Source organism: Gasterosteus aculeatus, chromosome 12 (assembly GCF_964276395.1).
Source record: "Gasterosteus aculeatus chromosome 12, fGasAcu3.hap1.1, whole genome shotgun sequence".
Taxonomy (NCBI): Eukaryota; Metazoa; Chordata; class Actinopteri; order Perciformes; family Gasterosteidae; genus Gasterosteus; species Gasterosteus aculeatus.
This window is the reverse complement of record NC_135700.1, coordinates 8,862,553-8,884,313: the sequence shown is the minus strand read 5'-3', so window position 1 is coordinate 8,884,313 and position 21,761 is coordinate 8,862,553. Positions and strand designations below refer to the sequence as shown.

Here is a 21,761-nt window from a genome sequence, read left to right as displayed (position 1 = left end):
GGTATGAATTAATTTCCGTCAAATTCAAACTGTGCGCGTCGGTGTCGGATTTAACGACCCAACCGACATTTTCAAAAAACCTGTCCAGCCCAGACTCCTTTTAAGTCCCTCGACAGAAGCCGCCCAACGCACGTTTTCCGCTTTATTGTAAACAACAGTGAAGTGTGATATTTGAAAAAAAACACAGCTGCACCGCCGGTGAACTGCGAGCCACCAATCACCGGCAGCCCGTCCCCGCAGCGGCGTCCAAGTCCCGCCCCCTCATCCCACCTCTTCAAACTGATTGGCTGCCAGAGGAGCAGCGACAACGCTTAATGCACCATGCGGGTCCGGACTTCAGTCAGTGAGAGGAAGCGTTCTGCGCGCTTAGGGCTGTGCTACGTGCGGGAAATACTGAGGAACCACTGTGCGTATATATATTGAAGGAAAATCAACCCACCCCCACTCAACCCCCCACCACCTACTCCCCACCCCACCACCACCACCAGAACCCCACCGACAGCTACAGCAGACTCGTGCCTGAATGCGGGTCTGTTGCTGAGCGCCTCCTCGGCAGCTGTCTCTCTGTGAGGACTTTGACGGGCGCACAAGGACAAAACGATGCCACCCCGGGAGTCAGTCAGTCAGAGGTGTCTCGGACGGGGTTAGCAAAGCCGGATCTGCCTTCCTGCACATCTGGAATTTTTTTTTTTTGTCTCCATTGAGTTCAGTTTTCCTGTCCCTGAAGAAGAAGAAGAAGAAGAAGCAGAAGAAGCAGGGTGACTCACTGCAGACCGAGGGCGAGCCGTAGCATCCTAATCGCGCAGCGGAGAGGACTTCGGCTCATTGACATTACAGTCATACTTTCCTGGAGCACTTTTTTTCTTTTTTTCTCTTCACTGCGCCGCACTGTAGCTTTACGCGTGCGGCGGAGGCTGGCCGCTTCCCCTCCTCCTGCACAGCCACGGGAGGAAGGACACGGGATGAACCCTGCTGCAACTGCTTGGCTTGTGACAGTTTAACGTTTTAGCACTGTGGACTATTTGTCACGCAGCCGTTTGTTTTCGGTAAGTTGTCTCGTTTTGTTCTTTGTGTCCCTCGTGCTGTGTGAGGTCCCCCTTCTTTTGGTTATGTGTCCAAAAGGTTGCTGTATCACATGCGTCCCTATGCGTGCAGGAGCAACAGCTGAGAAAGAGGGAAAGGAAGAGGGACGGAGAGAGAGAGAGAGAGAGACTCATTTACACATTTTTTTGCACAAGTCTCATTGTAAATTTCCGGATTATGCGGATTTGTTAATGCGCGTAAGAGGCTCGTTTTATACACACTTATTCAAATAGCCGCCGCGTCATTTGTACGCCCGCAGGGCGACCACATGATCAAAGTTGCCCCCTTTTACATTTCCAGTCGGCATTCTCTTGATGTGCCGTCATCGAGTCAGGGTCAGGCTGAGCATTGCTCATCAGAGCTGGATTAAAAGCTGCATTCTGTCTGTAACGATACATGGTGTAACGGTGCTGCAAGGGGAATCATTAGTTCCCTGATCTGTGCGGCGCCGAGTGTCTTCCCAAGGTTAACTAATTGACAATCTTCCCCCATAATTGTGGAGATGAATTACACATGAGCGCTGTTTCATTTTTGGCTCGGCGGTGGATCTGATTTCTGACTGGCAGTATGATGTCTTGTAAATTCTATTGGGGTGATTTAACTGACGCGTATTCATTTTAACATATATGTACATATTTTCTGTTTTCTTCTTAGGTGGCATGACTGAACACTTACAATGACTATTCTGTTTGGAGACTGGATCGTGGTTATTGCTCAGATGAGTCTGGGCGCTCAGCTGAATATAAATTAGGTGTTCGGCACCACAGATAGCTGGAAGAGGAAGAGAGAGACCGAGCAAAGACAATCCGCAAAGACAAATGCCAAGGTCTCACACGATGAACAGAACTCTTTACTTGATCCCGATTAATAGAAACACCAGATTCGAACAAAATATCAACAGGTCAAAGGAAGCGTAATCAACACAGATTACAGCAGCTTTTACGGAGAGGGGATGTATCTTTCTGTTTTCTTTTTCCTCCTGTTATGGGCTCAAGCCCTGACATTGAAAAACTTGAACTACTCGGTCCCGGAGGAACAGGGTCCGGGGACAGTGATTGGGAACATCGCCAAAGATGCCAGACTCGGACTCGAACAGGTTGGGCCGGGAGGACAGGGTAAGAAAGCCAACTTCAGGGTGCTGGAGAACTCGGCTCCGCATCTCATCGACGTGGACCCCCAAAGCGGACTGCTGTACACGAAGCAGCGCATCGACAGGGAAACCTTGTGTAAGAGGAACCCAAAGTGCCAGCTCTCCATGGAGGTGTTCGCCAACGACAAGGAGATCTGCATGATCAAAATAGATATTCAGGACATTAACGACAACTCTCCCAACTTTCCCTCGGATCAGATCGATATTGACATTTCGGAAAACGCAGTGCCAGGCACACGCTTTCCACTGACCAGCGCGCATGACCCAGATGCAGGGGAGAACGGCCTGAAAACCTATCAAATAACACGCGATGACTACAATCTCTTTTCCTTGGAGGTAAAGTCCCGTGGGGACGGGACAAAATTTCCAGAATTAGTTATTCAGCGGCCATTGGACAGAGAAGTACGAAACCATCACACCCTCATATTGTCAGCCACTGATGGGGGGGAATATCCTCGGTCGGGTACAATGCAGATAAATGTTAAAGTTATTGATTCCAATGATAACAGCCCAGTGTTTGATCAGCCTTCATATGTTGTGGAAATTCCTGAAAATTCCCCTCCAGGTAAATTGCTGATCGATTTAAACGCCACTGATCCTGATGAGGGAAACAATGGACAAGTAGTCTATTCTTTCAGTGGCTATGCCCCAGAGAGAATCCGGGAGCTCTTTTCTATAGATTCCAGAACCGGGGTCATAAAGATTCAAGGTGAAATTGACTACGAAGAGAGCCCGGTTATTGAGATTGACGTCCAGGCCAAGGATCTAGGTCCCAATCCAATCCCAGGGCATTGTAAAGTCACTGTGAAAGTGTTGGACAGGAATGATAACTGGCCGTCCATTGGCTTTGTGTCCGTGAGACAGGGAGCCATCAGCGAGGCAGCGCCTCCAGGCACCGTCATTGCCCTGGTCCGCGTCACAGACAAGGACTCGGGCAGGAATGGGCAGCTTCAGTGCAGAGTTCTGGGTAATGTCCCTTTTAAACTTGAGGAGAATTATGACAACTTCTATACCGTGGTGACGGACAGACCCTTAGACAGAGAGGCACAGGATGAGTACAACGTTACCATCGTGGCCAAAGACAACGGCATTCCTCCCCTTAACTCCACAAAGTCCTTCACTGTAAAAATCCTGGATGAAAATGACAATGTTCCTCGCTTCACCAAGTCAGTTTACCTACTTCAAATACCTGAGAACAACATTCCCGGGGAGTACCTAGGTTCTGTTCTAGCACATGACCCAGACCTCGGCCAGAACGGCACAGTGTACTACAGCATAATCTACTCCAATGTGAGCGGCGGTGATGTCAACACCTATGTCAACGTGAACGCTGCTAATGGAGCCATCTATGCCGTCAGATCTTTTAACTATGAACAAATCAAATATTTTGACTTCAAGGTTCTTGCTAGAGACTCCGGATCTCCACAACTGGAGAGCAACGCCACAGTACGAATCAGTGTTCTGGATGTCAACGACAACATCCCCGTCATCGTCCTGCCGCTGCTTCTAAACGACACTGCGGAGATCCACGTGCCACGCAATGTCGGCGTCGGCTACATCGTCACCACGGTGAGGGCGGTGGATAACGACTACGGCGAAAGTGGGAGGCTCACGTACGAGATCTCTGATGGTAATGAAGAGCACCTCTTTGAGATCGATCCGGTGACCGGGGAGGTGCGAACAGCCCACCCGTTCTGGGACGACGTGAACCCCCTCGCGGAGCTCATCATCCGAGTATCTGACCACGGCAAGCCAACCCTCACCGCCGCCGCCAGGCTCTTCATCAAGGCGTCCAACGGACGTCCTCCAGATGGACTGCCACGCACAAAGGAAAATCTGAACTGGGACATGTCCCTTCCTCTTATTGTAACTCTGAGCATTATATCCATCATGCTTCTGGCAGCCATGGTGACCATAGCAATCAAGTGCAAGCGAGAAAACAAGGAGATCCGTACCTATAACTGTCGCATTGCAGAATATTCGCACCCTCAGCTTGGAAAAGGCAAGAAGAAGAAGATTAACAAGAACGACATCATGCTGGTGCAGAGCGAGGTGGAGGAGCGGGATGCCATGAATGTGATGAATGTGGTAAGCAGCCCTTCCTTGGCCACCTCTCCCATGTACTTTGACTACCAGACACGCCTGCCACTCAGCTCACCAAGGTCAGAGGTCATGTACCTCAAGCCCACTGCCAATAACCTCAGCGTGCCCCAAGGCCACGTGGGATGCCACACCAGCTTCACAGGCCCAGTCACCAGCACTACAGACACACCTACTAACCGCATGTCCATCATACAGGTAAGATAAATTGCACTCCTCTCCTTCACCGTTATGCCACCGTATCTACGTCACAACCCTCAGAAAGCTCCCATTTTCTATTCCAACATTGGCCCTGCTTGTTTTGTGAAATTAAAGGAAAGGAAGATGGGGAGAGGCAGAAAATCTCAAGAGTGTAGAGGGAAAAGAAGGGAGGGAGGGGTGAGCATTAGGAGGATTAAACGGTCATTCTGGTGCTCTCATAGAACAGAGCCAGTGACATCGACACAAATCAGTTGCGCTTGAAATATGTCACGGAAGGCTTTTAAAATCCGTTTTCATGTAGAAGTTTTTCATTAATCACTCAATCACTGTCGTTTCAGTCTTGTAGAATAAAGGATTTAGCCTGTGGCTGAGTAATAATCAGGTAGTTTTTTTCCGGTCAATTCAGTTTTATATTACATAAAAAAAGTATAATTTTATATAAATTGTTTGTAATTTGAATGTAGTAATAGGAACTAATGTATGATGTAAAACATCATCCCGCCATCAGTCAATCTCATTTCATCAACAAATTCTACACCTTTCTGTGGTTAATTGTGGCGATTTTAAATCCTAGAGATTAAAAGAATGTACTTATTTTCACAGCTACTTTGTGTCGGGTCCTTGGGTGTATAAGCCGCTAACGTGATAACTTCTCTATGTCTTTGGCCTTAAGCCCATTAAAAGTCTGTCGTGTCAGACAGGGTTTAAGACCTGCTTAAGACAGCGTCCTGTTTCACCAAGTATAATGGGCAGTGGATGTTTACCTATTGTTTACATATAAATTATATATTCCAACTGTAATTTCTTAGACATATTCGTATTACTAGGTTCCTTTATATGGTTGGAGACTATTTAACACCATTGATGTGACATTCCTTTCCGTTACATCCCGATAGACCGTAACTATTAGGCTATCTGCTGCCGACTCTATCCCACTATTTGCACTGGATGTGGATGTGACAATGAGTGTGATCAGATGTGACGTGTTCCCACCGGGGAGGAAGCCCACTGTCTGTTGTTCCCACTCTCGGTCTCAGCCCTGCTTCTATTATGAGCCAGTAGCACGGGGCAAAGGTCAGCATCGAGACCGTTAAGGCTCCCCCAATCAGAGGGACAAATTAGTGGCTGGACCATTCTGCAGGTTGTTTCCCCACTAATGCAGTGAGATGAGGAATTATGCTGCGTGAGGCTGTTGCACATCCGTGCACTTACCTCCTCACACCCTTCAGTCTCTTGAAGGGAAAACAAGCAGGAGAAGCAACGACGCATCCCTTTTCTGTCTTGTTTACAGAGGGCCCCTCGACGCATCAGCCGCGCAGGGTGCTCTATTGTATTATTCAACAGAAACCTGTGTAGAGGGAGATGGCCCGAGGCATTAGGTTTCCTCAGAATCTGAACAGAAGCATATCGCTTTCTACCTACCCCCCCTCAACCTCCCTCCCTGTGCTTTTTCCCCTCCTCTCTGCGTTGGTGTGGACAGTAAGTAACCTGAGTCAGAGCAGAGTGGCTATGGGAAAAATGTCAGGAAACAAAGACAGAATTCCCCGTGCATCGATTGCAAGGCCTCTCAGCCCATCTGTCACTACAGTTGCCACGAGCAGAGGCTGAATAGGGAAAAATAAATAAAGAGATGGATAAGGAGGGAGAGCATATCGCCTGCCCAGTCAGTCGCACAAGGGCACCTTAGTGCTGCTGTCTTCATCTGCATCTAGTGGGGCTACCGGAGCTGCCTGCAACTCCCAGTCTCTCTGCACACTGCTGCTGGCCTCTAATTATGTTTTATGGTGGTGCACTGGCGGAGAGTCTGAGCTCGGTCTCTAGCTGGGAGAGGGGAATGATATGAACATATCAGCAGAGCTCTGCTGGCCTTATCATTGTCACCACCGTGCTAGCGGCCGGCGCGGTAGTGAGCTTCATTTTGTCTCCACTGAGGACTCCTGGGATAAAGAGATAGATGATACGTAATGATGCCTAATTCCGCTTAAGGCGTTGAAGGGAATTACTTAGTGTGGAATCAAGGTTAAAACCAATCTGCTGCAAAATTCCTCAAGGCTCGGGAAGAAGGGATTTCCGTAAATTGCTCAAAGAGCCAGCCTGCGCCCACTCTGTCTTGAATGCATTTTAGGATTTGGTCCCACATTGTGTTTAGCGCCAGCAGCTGTGCCAGGCCGGTTCGTGAGTCTCTGTCGCTTTCTTCCCACCCTGCCGCCCTCCTTGTTACCAAACATTCAAAGACTCCCGTGTCATTACTTTTTAGTAACACATAATGGATCATATTGACTGGTTTTGAACGCAGTATTTTGATTCACCAGAAAACTCTTAATTAAACTGAATCCCGTCTCGGTGGGAGACCAATCTTGTAAATCAGCTGCGGGTGGTACAGAGGCAAAGGGGAGCAGGCTATAGAAGCTGCCTTTAGGTGGCGGCATTCTGCCTTGTGTGGGGTGGCATCGAGATCAGGGTGTCAAGGAGAAAAGGGGCTCTAGTCTCTGCCGACTCGACACTGTCACTCGGTAACTAAGGACGCTGCTGAAAAATGTCCCACATGAATCGCGTGGAATACGCTTAATACTTTTCACGCATTACAGTATTTTGCTAGAAAGATTTTTCATGACAATCGTTGAATTTACCAAACGGACAGCTAATCCGTGGCGTGTAGAATGCACACATTTCTTTGTGACACTTTACAACATACCAAGGTCTTTTGAGGGATTTCGAAAATTACAGGCAACTACATCACATTGAGGGATTTTAAAGAGTGTCGAGAAAAGTGCTTGAGAGGTGTGACCTTGATCATATGAATGGTGTGTACACAATATAGGAGCTAAAATGTTCACCTCTTTCACATCTGTTTAGGTTGATCATATGCATGCCAACAATGTAGCTGGAGCAGATGTTGAAAATGGGTTCTTCCAGGAATGGTCTGCATAATTTAGGGAGACGGTATGTGTGCGTGTGTGTGGGTGTAACGTCATTGTGTATTCCAGGCAAGTGATTTAAGCCTTTAGCTGGCAGGCTCCGTGACAGAGCCCCTCTCTTTTATGAGCGGGACAATCTTGCATTTGTCCGAACCTTGAAACACCCTTCCTCCAAGACTCACGCACACGCATTCATCGATTCGCATGCAACCAGGCTCTGGCTGTTTTTAAGGATTCCACCAACAAGTCTTATCAAAGCCTCCGCTGTATATTGTATTGAAATTGCTCCCACACTTCAGTACCCACAGAGGCAATGAATAGGAAAGCGTTCTTTATTTCATTTCTCTCCCCCTACCTTCATCTTTAGATAACTGCTTTCCTCCCGAGCTTTTTATCCAATGAGTTTGGTAAACCTGTATGTACTGAAGCCCTCTTGCTGACAGGATCGAGCAGCTCCGCAAAATTTGTCCTAAAAGGAATTGGAGTGAGAGGCGGTTCAAGTAGACGCTAGTATGTGTGTACTTCCCCAAGTTGAGCTCTCCTGGGCCCAGGTCAGATTTGTTGTATTACAGTACATTCAAAAATAGTAAAAAAAAAAAAAGATCAACTGGCCTTGGGGTGTATCTACACATATCCACAAAAAAAAGCTGTTGGTACTGTACATAACACTACATGCTGAATTATTCATAGGCAGTTTTATTTTTGTTCATCTCCAGCAAGCACAAATAATAGAAACAACTTAGAAAGGGTGTCTCCAGAATGTTGATCTGGGGTTGAACAGTAAAGTACGCTGATCCCTATTCAACCAAATAGGAATTTAGTCGATGAATGTTTTGTTTATTAGCAGTTTTTTGTTTCTTGCGAATGGGGCTTGTTTCAGTACAGACGCCTCTGTGTGTCTCGAAGCTGTAGCAGAAATGTAACTCGCAGTACAAAACAGAAGCTATATTGGCACCCTCCTTCATTAATAAATCATAAAGTTGAACAAATCAGAGAGAAACGGAAGATGTCACGATAAACATCAGAGGTCTCTCGCTACACATTTGTGAACATGCGGGGTGAATTACACAGTATAAGTGGGAAATAGAAGCTACTTGCTTTTCTTATATGAACAGCATCTCACTATTTACTTTACTTATTATTTACTTTAATTTAGGGTAAGTGGAGATGACTACTAAAGTCAATTAGAACATTCTTTTCCTCTGTCATTATTGACATTGTGTGTGTATATAATATATATGTATTAAATACACACACATGACTGCCCACCATCTCCAGTAGGGTCAGAATATAGATAAAAGACTGGATTGATAAAGTGAAGGCAATCATGAATGTATACATTACAATGGTCGTATATCCCCTCGACTAGACGTCCTTTCAACCAGCTGTTGTGCATTCATTTGGAAAGAGCACTTATCCCTGCTGCATAATTTCATTATTTTAACTCCCGATCTGGCAATGCAGGGAAACGAAGCGCTTATTTATTTTTAAGTGTAGTGAAGGAGACGGGATATGAGAGGTTGACCTCTGTGATGCTATCCAGATCGGCCGGACACATTAAACCAATTCACTCCGTTCAAAAGGAAGCAGCCTACTGGAGATGACACGGGCACAATACTAGGCTGTCAGTGGACCTTTTGCTGTCAAGTTATTGTGCGCTTGTGCGTGTTTGTGATAGCTGGGAAGTGGATGATCACGACTTGCAGCAATGCACTGACACCAGAGCTTCAACATATCATGTGCCGCTGCCATGCAAGTGCCATTGTTAAGCTTGGTCTAGCTTCCATTGACAGAGTGGCATTTATAGTGTTTTCAGATCAAGTCTCCTCAGACTTGGTCAATACTTTTCTATTCTGTTCTAACGCGGCTCTGGGGAGCCTGACTCGTGTGCTTTGCCAGTCGTTTGTGTTTGTTGTGCCTGTTTGCATGACAGTGTTTGTTTTCTTGACACAGCTCCTACTGCAAGTCCATATTTCTGCATTTTACTCCCAATCCTTTCGCTGTTAGGCGTCTTCTCTTTAATATGAACTCCTCCAATACACACAAGCTATTGTCGAGTCAAAAGACAACTGTGACAAAAATTCTGTGCAGGGCCCCCCGGTAGGTTTTTGAAGCATTTACCTTTGGTGCTGCTGGCATTGTGCTCAAACAACTCCGGCACTAGCAACCAACCCAGCATCAACCGAGGTCACAAAAACAAGAGAACAAAACATAATCCTCACAGTGGTGGAAGAATCTACGATTCAGCTTCAATGTGTGTGCGTGCGCACACACCTGTGCTCCAGCCAGCTGTGCTGTGAAGCAGCGGTCTTGCTGGTTCTAACAGATTGGAATGGGCTTCCCTGTCGGGTCCGCCTGCCCCCTGAGGGCTGTTGGATCCCTCCTGGGCTCTTGCAGACTTAACGTTTTGAGCAGCAGGGTGCCGAAGGTGCAGCGATAGACGAGCGTATATATATATATATGTATATATATATATAAATGTGTGTGTGTGTAGGAGTGACCTCCCAGTAATGTGCACTGAGATGCACAGCGCACAGAGGGCCTCATCGGAGTGCATGGTGTGGCAATGCATTCTTTGAACCGCCAGCAGTTGGGTCTCTCTGCTGTAAATCAGACACTTTCAAAGTCAAACAAAGTGGAACTCGCTCCGCTGTGTCGTGGCACCGGTCCAACCACCAGAGAGCTTTTATTTCTGCCCCATCTTCCTTCACCGTGCCCCCTAGGTATGTGCAGTAGGAACAACACGCAGCTCACAGAATGAGTTATGTGAATCTGTTCTCACCTTCTATCTCATTAGTATAAGAGAAATGATTGATCTCTCACTTCTCCAGCTTCCTCAGTAATGTGATTAATTGATTGGCGGGAAGTACCACGAATACTATTTTCTTTTCCCTCATATAACCACAACAATTTGTCAAAACAAAGGCGCCCTTGAACGGGCCTCTCCATTTGCAGTCGTCTACTCCGTTTGCAATTTTCAGAAGATTTCTGTCCAAACGATGTAATCCTGCTGGTGTGTGTTAGTGTGGTCTAACAGGAGAGATCCCACTTTCTGCTCCCGCTTCTCTGTGTAGAACAGTTTGAAGACCGACTCCCATGTCTGAAGCCCCCGTGTGTGTCCGACGGGAGTGGACAGCCACTGTGCACCGCAGCGGCTGTTGTGTTTGTGGCAACAGAGGCGAGCGAGTTGGCGCTCTCAGATGTTATTGCCTCAACAAAAAGGCCCACAAAGTGGCCGGCACGCGAGACTTGTCATCAAACGTTTGACTTTGTCTGCGCTTCAGAGTAGCATTGGCGCCGCTGAGGGCTGATGGCGTAATGAAAATGGTATATTTGGCCGATTGCATCTTTTTCTAATGGTACTACACAGTTGTACTCAATCGGTCCCTGGCTGGGATTACGTCTTTGCGTTTTTTGGGGGCCTTTTAGTATTTAGATCAATTGCTGTTTGGCTCTTCGCTCTCTTTTTTGTTTCTCACAGATTTTTCCTCTGTTTGCTACTGAAATACACTATTTCATTATCTATCGCTCTAAGCATTGGGAAAAAATGTGCTCCCTTGCTGTCTTCCTTGCCTCCTCCCGCTCTCCCTCTATCTCTCCTCCCCAGTTTCGGATTCCCTTTCTTTCTCTCTGCTCTTGTCATCTGAGATAAGCGATGCAATTGCTCATGTTACTGACGACCCAAGCCAAATTCATAACGATGAGATTATCTTGTCAACAGTACAGAGTGTATATGTCTGCCGTATTGATCTGCGCACAGTCTTAATAAATGAAGTAGCGGGATGGAAGCGTTGGCTCGATGATAAGACTGAACAGATCTTGCCATTTGTACACTCTCAACACCGCTAAGATGATGAATGGAACTTGTGCGTTCTTCCCTTCTTGTCTTCCTTCCCCTCAAATCTTTTCCGTCGCCCTCTCCTGCTTCCAGATTGATGGGGGGAGGGGGGCAGACGGGGGGGGGGGGAGTTAAACCGCGTCCTCTCCCCACACACATTGTCTGAAATGCGTCCTCTCTGTAGTCTGGTCGACACGCTGAGCCGATGTTCTCCCAGGTGGACAGACATGGCAGATGGACTACCTGAGGAGGGAAAGAGACACGGCTAACGCCGGAGCTCTGGCCTGTGCGTGCCTGTAAACGACTGCGGTTTGAAGGGGGGCGGGGGGGGGTTATCCGTGCATTTGAAGGGAAGCTCGGCCGGGTTTACAGCTTGAGATTATGTGTGATTGTCTCTTCTGTGGGCCGGCTGATTAATGCCGGAGCCGTTCTGACAGATACTTAATGCGCCGCAGACAAACTTTACAGAGACATGGTGGAACTGGCGTCCAACTCTTTGACAACGGAGCATTATCCTTAAGCTTTTACCATTTTCACCTCGGCATGTGGACAGGATCCTTCCCGTCTTCCGTACCTCCTTTTCCTGGGCCCCTCCTTTGCTCAGAGAGCTCCGACCGGAGACACAAACAGCAGGTCACCTTGAAGCGAAATGCCCTTTTGTCTGTGCGTGCGTGTTCACTTGAGAGACGCGGCGAGAGAACCCAGGTGTGTGTGTGTGTGTGTGTGTGTGTGTGTGTCCGTGCATGTATTGATCTTAGACATACAATACTTGTATGTGTTCTTGAATTCTGTGTGTTTATGTTTGTGTGTGTGTGTGTGTTTCTATATCTACGTCTGGCCTCGGTTCAGCGCTTGGGGGAGATATCTGAAATCCTTTCATCCCCGAAAGACTTTTTTGTTTTTTTTCTTCCACCAACTCAAATGGAATAATTTTAATCTTTTTATCTTTTTGCTAGTTTGTTTGTTTGTTTATTCACAAGCCCTCCGCTTCACTTTTCTAAACCAGCTAACCAAACCATATTTATGGCTGGTTTGCGCAACAGAAAATTATAAAATGCTTGTTTTCCGTCGTCAAATTTGTGTGCTAAATATGTGCTTTTGGCAGTTGATGGCGCATACACGCATTTAGGTTGCAAGGCTACAAACACTCGACCAAGAAGTGGTGCTTTTGGGTTGCAGTTTGTAAACATTCAAAGCTGGTTCGTCCTCCGCTCAACAGCACCAGAAGCACAAGCCCTCTTACTGCAATCTGGCCCTTTTAGAGATGATTGAGTCTATACATAGTTTATTTTTTACAAATATTCTCGTTGTCCCTTTTTTAAATGTGGTTGTCGGCTCCTTGTTCAATACGTATTCTACATCTGATGTCCAAGTCCATCTTAAAACGGGACCGTTAAACTCTGTAACAGCTTTGGAGCAAGGCCGGCGCTGACTCACCACTTCAGTCGAGGGCAAAGTTGTAACTGTTGATGAGCAAGTACCGAATCCTATGAACTTACAGATCAAGTTCACAATCTGCTCCCTTCCCTTTCTTTTCACTCTAATAATTAATTCAACAATAATTCAAAAATACTCTCCCACTCTCTCTCCCTCAATGATTTTCCGTGATCAATGTTCATGAGACTTGTCCTCGTTGTAAAATCTTACAACGTCATGTGTTGACTACAAACGTATATGTTTTGGGTTCTGTTATTTTAAAAAAGTTCTGTAATGAAACCATTAGTCAGTGTACTTTAGAAGCAAGGACTTCTGGTTGGATCTGCAGCCGTTCAGTAAGGATCCATTCTTCCAATAGAGAATCCTCAGACCAGCTGGTTAAATGTGTCTACACAAAACACCAAAGTAATGACGGGAAACATTACTGCTATTTGCAGAGAGCCAGCAAACCGCTGGGTTAGGCTTTTTTCTATTTGAATAAATAAATATGCCAAATACCGGATTTATCTTTTACCTCTGGGGCTAAACTGCCACAGAAGTGGATCTTCTTGATAGGAATACAAATGTGCCATCTTGTGCTGCCCTTCCTCTTCAAAGCAGACTGGCTGCTGAATAGTCAGTGTTGTGGTATTTTCTGAGGATGATGCTGCTTTGAACTGAAGACATATAGAAGTAATATTTAAGGAGACCATTTTACACATGAGGGCCTGTAATACCTGCGTTATATTTGAATAAGGAGTTTTTCCTGCCCTTTTCAACCCAAGGCCACCGGGCAGGGGGACGGGCTACATGGGGTGGAGATGGGGTCATAACCTCTTCCTGTTGGACACTCTGTGTAGAGATTTTCAATATGTTTTTATTTCATGTCTAATGATTTTGTTTAGCATATTGTAGTGTGACTACCAAAGCCTGAACATGCTGCCTCAATATTTAACATACAGATGTGACTGTGGCTCATAGTAATGGCTCAGGAGCAACAGAGGTACATTCATGTTGTTAAATATACATGTGTGCTGTTCTCCATTGTGTCCTGCCAGTGAAAACCATTCTTCTTTGTTACTTTCTTTTCTCATCTAAAAAAAACAAAAAATCTAAAAATAAAAATAGGATTCAGGGATTGAGAAACAGGCAAAGGGTTTAAAAACGGGATTAAAAAAAGAAACAATGGTAAGAAAGTAAAAAAAAAAAAGATCCATTTTTTCCTAGATGTAATTTACTACACAAAACCTCCTCAGTACTGGGAGTTGTGGCACCATCTTCCACCACATCTTTATTACTTGTTGCAGATCCAAACCCGACGTGTATCAATAGACAAGCCTTGAAAACAAACAGCACTGATGTCACAAACTGGAACCGTATCATGTTTTCATAGGTTGGGTGACGGAAATCATTAGATTTCTCTCTCCATCCAGTTGTGTCCGTCCGACATCTGTCTGTTCTGGTTAAAAACAATGAGTCTTATATGACGTCACAAAGATTTGTGTGAATTCTGTTTCTTTCATTTCAAACCACAGCGTCATTGTGAAAGTCGTCACATCGAAATTTGCTTCATTTACTTCCAATTCAGCCAAAAAGAAAAAAATGTGGCAGCTTAATGTAATCTTTACCCGAGGGGATGTTGGTCAACATCCTAACGCTTTATGGGTAATGTTGTCCTCTTTAGTTAGATAAGGATGATACATTCAATAATAGCTTAATCAGTCCATTAATAAATCAATTACATGCATAGTAGTTGAAAGGGAAAAAAGGGATTAATATATATTTTTGCTAATTTGTGGTAAACAGATTATGCTCTACTTTTAAGACCAGCCTTCTGAGTCATTTTGCTTATGCAGGATTTAGTTTGGCACATCGTTCAATTCCTGGTGCATTATGAAACGGGTAGACTTTATTTATTATATCAAACTGTTATTGTATGCCTGTGTGTGCACTGTGTGCGATAGAGAGAAAAACATGTTCAAGGGTATGCACACTCTCAGGAGGTCTGCATCTATTTAACAATGCTTTGCTGACCATATAAAGTTCATTACTATGTTTTTCCATAACTGCATAATCAGTTAATGCTGATTCATCTACAGAGTTCCTGTCCCAGAGTCGGTCTTGCGGCACCGTCCGGTTTCCACGGACGCCCAGAACTGTCTCGCTCTAGCGAGGCCCTTTTACCATTCCTACGTTAGCTGAAAGGCCACCGTATTTCACAAGACACTCGTGGAAACGGAGGCGTATTCAGTTGGCCGACACTTCACCACTAGGTGCCACTAAATCGAACATACTGCTCCTTTAAATCAAATCTAGCTATCCCACTTTTAAATGAGTTAACGATCTTTAGAAATTTGAAATAAAGTAGTCATTTATAGACCGAAGAGGAGATGTGGCGTCCCGTCTCTCTTGATGAATAGAGGCAAGCACGACCCCCTCTGCCCTCCCCTGCACTCTGCATCCCTTCCTCCTGCCTTTTCTCTTTTGTATTTCCCCTCTTGAGGATTTAAGTCCCCTACAATGTGTGTGTGTGTGTGTGTGTGTGTGTTTGCTTGGAATGTCAACTATTTAGTGGCTGTTATCAATTTGCGTGCCTTTTCTCCACGACATGAAGTTGGCTATGTTGAGAGTGAGGATGATTAAAAAAAAAAAAAAGAACAGTTGTGCCACTAAGACAGCTTGATGCTTTCCACTAGGCTCCTAATAGACATCTCTCGTGACACTGTATGGTCAAGCAAAATAAGAGGCAATCTATGTGAGTGGTTTCATATTAATTATGAATATTGTGGGTTTTTTTCGTCGGGCAGCAATTGCGCAAGTTAGAGGTCTTTCTTTTTATCCAACTGTGTGTAAAAGCCTCCACAGTGCTACTTTGCCCTATTTAACAAAGGTAATAAAACAACCTCTGTCCTCACCCAATGAACACTGTTAAATAAGAGAACTGTGGTTGTGTTTTGAATAAAGGCTGGATAATTAAGATTAAGATGAGATTCGAACTGACTGCTTCATAACAAGCCGGCAATTCTTACAAACAGCCCATAATACTCCAACAATGAACACTGTCACAATATGTCAACTCTGCCATCAGACTGACAAATGTGTAAAGCTGTGGTGCTTTATTCAGCTTGAGAGGTATTTAGATTAGAGACTTGTCCATCAGCGATATAATTTAAATGACTCGTCGCCAGAGGCGGGACAAATAATCGCTCAAACTTTTCTACAGTCTCAAATGTCACTATTTCACTGGCACTGCTGTCTCAGCGAGATCTCTTGCTTTATTGAATTATGTCATTCCTCTCCTGTTCATATTTCCTAAATATTCCATGGTACATTTTGTTCTATCCATAAAATTAAAAAAAAATAATCCTTTGTATACTGCTAACAAATTGCACATCAGCTCACTCATCGATGTGACAGTTCTGGTTACCTGCCATGCTTTGACAAACATTGCGGCATGGAAGAGAATCAACAAAATGATGGCAGGTGACTCACTGTAGCCAAACGTTCTTCAAAAACCCCCGCGGCAGGGGCTTTTTCCTCTTGTGTTGTGGTCTGAGCAGTGCGTAGTCAGGCGAGGCACCAACTGGGCCTCACAGCTCATGGATAGCAAGCGACAGGAGACGTTTAATCCTGCGTCTGAAAATGTTCCTATGACGAGGGCTGTAATTAAACATAACATTCTCAGTTGAACACGCAGCTGGTTTCAGGTTCCAGTATGTTTTTGGTTTGTTGTTTTGCACAGCGAGAAAAACAAAATGAACAGAATTTGTTTTAATTTAAAAACACTACACATCTGCACAAGTGCCATAAACCCTGCAGTGAAATTAATGGACGGCCTCAATATCTCCACCAGAAACCAGCACTTTTTGTGCAGGTCTACGCATTTCTTTGTATCAGCATTTGGGAATAGTTTGCAAAAGATGTGGTTTAAATTATCCAATATTATCCATCAATATTTAGCATCTAAATGAGTCAGTCGGTGAACAACACATGCGGCCAAGTGCACCATCTAACTGACAACAAGGGACGATTCACTTCCTTCGCAAGTGACTATGGAGAAGGGATTCTAAAATACTACGACTGCGTCTATAAAACCCTGTCCCCTTGAAATCCAAACTCCTCTTCAGATGTGTAAGATGTTCTTTGTCCAACACTCTTTAACAACTTAAGTACTCTGCAGAATCATTAGCAATGTGTCCGTCTGCACTGATAAGGCTTCATTGTGGCTGAAATCTGTCTAGTCTTCATTTTCCGGCACCGGCGGCTCCTCCTCACTGCTCAGGGATTCATTTGGACCTGACCTCTTGTAAGTTCTTTTGGAAGATACTGGAAGATATTTAGCAGGCAGTAGACTGCGATGGCTTTAAGTTCACTTAAGCCCATTGATTGATGGCTCCGTTATCTCCAGGAAGATGTATAGGACCAGCTAATTAGATTTGATCACTTAAAATTGCTACTCAGCCACCAGATAATCAATGCAGTCTAATTATTGTCTAGTTTCCCCGCCTCTTTTCCCTTACTTGCTTTCTTATCTTTTCACTTTGCCGTTCCTCACCTTATTTCGGTGTTCTTATGCTCATCCCCCTCCTCTGGGCGGGGGTTCTATCCTTTACCCACCCTTCCCATTTGGCTGTTGCTGAGCTACTTTGACAGTTTTCCCAGAGGAATAATCTAGTTTTCCCTTGGTGGTAATGTTGCCTACGCGTATACACTACAGAGGCACAGTTCATCAAATTAAAATGAAGAACTGCAGTCCACATCTCTTTGGCTTAGTAGCAAGGTAATGGTGGATTTGGAACGGCTCACACCTTCCCACGCGCAGAGAACGCATGCACGCACGCACGCACGCGCGTACTTTTTGGAAGACAGTAAAGGACGAATGCATGTATCATGCCTAGCGTGAGTAGGTAAAGGGAGGGGGTGTCCTCTCGTTCTTGGCGAATACAGGAGAGCCGTCCGCTGATGTGTGAAAGAGAGGCTGCACTTCGTCCTCTTTCACTCACCGATACATGAGATATATCGAACACACGTGTACAAACAACACAACTAGATGCACAATAGCCACGTACAAACTGCAGGTGTCCCAAAATGCTCCAACAATGCGTGAGAGCAGAATAGCACTCCACTTTGCTCCTCCCATTTGTCTCAATCTGCCCTTTTTTTCCTTAGGGTCTCAATGGGAATACAGAATGGAGTGCAGCTTTTTACACTTACTCAGCCTCATTGTACTCCGTATCCATCTGACCTTTGTGGCCTTGCTGCATGGACTCAACACGCGCTATCATTCAGTAGGCAGACAATTCCACAATAGGCTTTTGCACTTTCCCGTCCACAGTACCAATGAAACATACCTGCTGATATCTACAGAAGGTTTGGCCACCTGAATCAGCAATGAATTGGTCCCGTTTCTCTGAGGCTCTACTGTCAAAATCTCATAGTTTAGATCAAGAAACGAGTCTGATTTTAAAGCCTCTGAGGCCAAACACACAGATTCTAAGGCTTGGGTCCATTCCATTTAAGCCAGTTTCGTTCAGCTCAAATCAATTCACTCTAGTTCTGTTGTGTTCATTTCAGTCCTCACAAGGAGAACTTAGAAGTCAACAAGTGCAAGCATGCAACATCACATACGGGTACTTGCAAAGCTAAATTAATTCATGTACCGTATAATCAAGGATCTACTATTAACTATCAAAACTACTGGAAATCTAGCCAATATATATCACCCCCCCTCCCTCAATTTATCCTGCGTTCATTGTTGGCTCTGACTGGCTGAGTACAAACACATCCCATACTGGCCATTATCGATCTCTTAATTAGAAAGTGGCCCATTGTAGTCAAAGGGCTGGGCAGTTATAGACAGACAGGAAGAGACGGAGGCTTAAGATCAGCCAGGACTCTAATTGGCAGGAAGGAGTTCTCTATGAAGTGGCGTAATGTGCTTTTTATTGGCTTGCTGAGCTGGTGGGTGGTAGATGGATATAGAGCACATGCTACTTTTCTTTTCCTTTCGGAGAGAAAATAAATGTGAATACCGTGCTGCAGCATGCAGATGCCACTTGCCACAAATTGCCGTTTCAAGTTTAGTTCATCCACTGCAATTTTGTCTATTGTTAGTGTGCAAAATCTGTTATGTGCGCATTATATCATTTTGATGTTTGCGCCGCTTGTACAGGTGTGGAAAGTAAATTGCATCCGGCCACAATCAAACTTGTTTTTATCTGCTAATGTTTCATTCCCGGCCAACAGAGCTGAGCTGATTTGAAAAGTGTGTCCAAGGACAAGTACCTGGTCATACAAGTACAAAAGGGGCACAATACTATAAAGACTTCCATCTCCCCTCTTTGAGAAAGGCTGTTATTATTTCAATGCCAAACGATTTCAAACATCCATTCTTGTCTTTCTCCGTGGTCAGATTCCAGCCTCTGGATGTATTCTGTGGATGTTTTCTTTTTTATCTTGGCGAAGGCTGAGGTGGAATAGAGTGTTTACGTAGTGATAAAGGTGTTAGCAAAAGCATGGAAGGTCAAAATACTGCGGTGGCCTGTCTGACCTTCACGCGCATGCTTTCCCACTGAGCCACTGCAGAGCGCGGATGACATTGAAATACTCTTATTGACTGTGAGTCAAGCTGTGCATGTGAAAAAGCTTGGCGCAGGGAGACATTACTCACTGAACATGACATTGTACTGCTGTAACTTCAGGAAGCCAATTGTTTTCACTTTTCCTATTAGGAATGGGTAATGAATCAAACGTATCAATATCGTAATTTGAGACCAGATATCTCCTTCAATCTTGGATATCCTGGCAACGTAATATGGCACGTGTTGTCTTCTCCTCCCGTTTTAGTTTTTCTTAAAGGATGGAACTCGTGATCGTATCACAGACTGCATCACTAACTGAGTTTTCCCACAGTCCTAAAGTTATTTCCAACCACTCCTAGTTTGGGGTAAACCATAAAAAAAAACATTTTAGCATTTTAATCTGTTAGTTATTCTATCAGATTTTATTTTAACGCATTAGGATATTGTTATATTTTTCCTTTGCCCCAATAATAATTTTTACTCAACCCATCATAATAGCTCTGATCTGATACATTTGAAAATAAATTTGTTGTTCATGAGGAATGATAATCAACACTCATAGTTCGCCAAAATAACAATCATGTATGCCCACGTGATTGCATACTTTCCTCAAATTGGCGGATAAAGATCATTAACATTTAGTGGCAATTTATTGATCAAAAATATGATTGTCTAAATATTTTGTAAAACCACCAATTCTATGACGTTGTTGTTGTAATTTCCCATAACGGGGTATTTGTCCACGTAGCCCCCCCTACTTCCCACCTCTCGCCTCAACAGCGGCTTTCAAGTTTTCCTGGAATAATCTAAAATAAAGAACCACTTTTTTTTCTTTCTGCTCAAGTCATTTGCGGTTCACAGTAAAGTCTATACAGATAACTGCTTTTTACATTTGATGTTTTTTTAATATTGGTTAGGTTGACGGGCATTTCTGTAAATGCCAGGGATAAACTCAGCTTTCTGTGACCTTCTAAATCAATCGACGTGATTAAAAACACTCGATTTTGAGAGAGACATTCTTGTGCCAATGTGATTGATACCGTCTATACTGTAATGCACTGCTGCATACCGGGCTGAAGATTGAGGGCTGTTTGTGCAGTTTGCTTCATACCTGCAGTGTTAAATCATACAACAAACGGTTTCTTTGTGTGAATGTATCTCTTGGACTTTATCTTTGTGTCTCCTTGTGTGTACACAAGTGTGCTAGCATTTACAGCGTGTGTGTGTGTTTTTTTTTTCATCAAACATAGCATGAAACTCCTGTGTATTATCAGGTAGCCTCATATTAAAATGTACACCTCATTTTTATTACATATTCCTCACAAAAATGTCAGTTTCTGGAGGTATAAATAAAGTGTTGTCACAGTCAACAGATTCTCACAGTAGTGTGTAATTTGATTTCTTTACAAATAGTGGCGTAATGTCGTTACTAGATGTTTAGCTGACACGTTCTCCATGCTCATCAAGGCTATTGTCCTTGCAGTTATTGATTAAGTCTGCCAGATGTGATGTTCAGCTCCGCGGTTTACTCTTGGAAAGCTAATTAGCCTTGCTTTTTATGGTCAATGAAAAGCTCAAACCCAAACAATATGGAGCTCACTTCCCCACTATTTTAATTCCCTCTACTCTGTCCTTTTGAGTCATTTTTTTTTCTGCGCAATTAATCATTTGTTACTGGGAGATCTTGTTTTCCCAGAAGGACTCATTTCTTTTTTCTCTCCCTCCCCACAGACGGACAATTTCCCCACTGAGCCTAATTATATGGGCAGCAGACAACAGTTTGTTCAAAGGTAAGCGTTGGGATCCATAACATTCACTACATATCAGACCTTTTTCTCCAATAGCCCAAACACCGTATAGCAACAGTAACAAAACTGACAATATGTGGTTTTGTCCTGTACAGTATTTTTTTAATACATAAAATATGATAATATACACCAAGCCTGGCTGTTTTAGTTTTATCTTTAGGCTTGTTTTCCCTGTAGTGCGGTGTTTTTAAAGCATTTTATTATAGTCTGAATCCAATTCTAATATACCTTTTTTTTTACTGAAGCGTTCAGGGATGCTCATCAATGTTTCATGTTGTGTCTAAACTTCCTCTCAGGGTAAAGAAGGCCTAGAGAAATTATTTTCCGAGTTAGTACTAACACTCTCTTATCCACCGTCGGTGTTTTCCCTTTTCTCTTCTTGTGTGCAGTAGTTCGACATTCAAAGACCCGGAGCGAGCGAGCCTCAGAGACAGTGGTCACGGGGACAGCGACCAGGCTGACAGCGACCAGGACACCAACAAAGGCTCCTGCTGCGATATGTCTGCAAAAGAAGCCCTCAAGCTGAAGGCTACGGGAGTGAAACCACCACCTTTGGAACAAGGTGAGACCTCATTGTCAAATCGGGCTGCATGAGGAATGAACGTTGCCGCGCGAGCCTGACACATTGGAATCAAATGACAATCAATCCGGGTTTTATTTTTTCAT

At 44.4% G+C, this 21,761-nt stretch overlaps 1 protein-coding gene across 5 annotated transcripts in view; it reads left to right on the top strand.

Moving 5' to 3' along the window:
• Window positions 1-292: 292 nt before the first annotated feature.
• pcdh17 (protocadherin 17) overlaps window positions 293-21,761 on the top strand; it is a 46,261-nt gene continuing 24,792 nt past the window's right edge. For 2 of the 5 annotated variants that reach the window (XM_040203161.2, XM_078085264.1), the window contains exons 1-4: window positions 293-1,046; window positions 1,738-4,531; window positions 21,019-21,077; window positions 21,485-21,657. In XM_040203161.2, the coding sequence (XP_040059095.2) occupies window positions 2,036-4,531; window positions 21,019-21,077; window positions 21,485-21,657 (2,728 nt within the window). In that variant the 5' untranslated portion in view covers window positions 293-1,046; window positions 1,738-2,035. The remainder of the gene's footprint in view (window positions 1,047-1,737; window positions 4,532-21,018; window positions 21,078-21,484; window positions 21,658-21,761) is intronic. The other 3 variants (XM_078085262.1, XM_078085261.1, XM_078085263.1) reach the window with 3 other exon arrangements.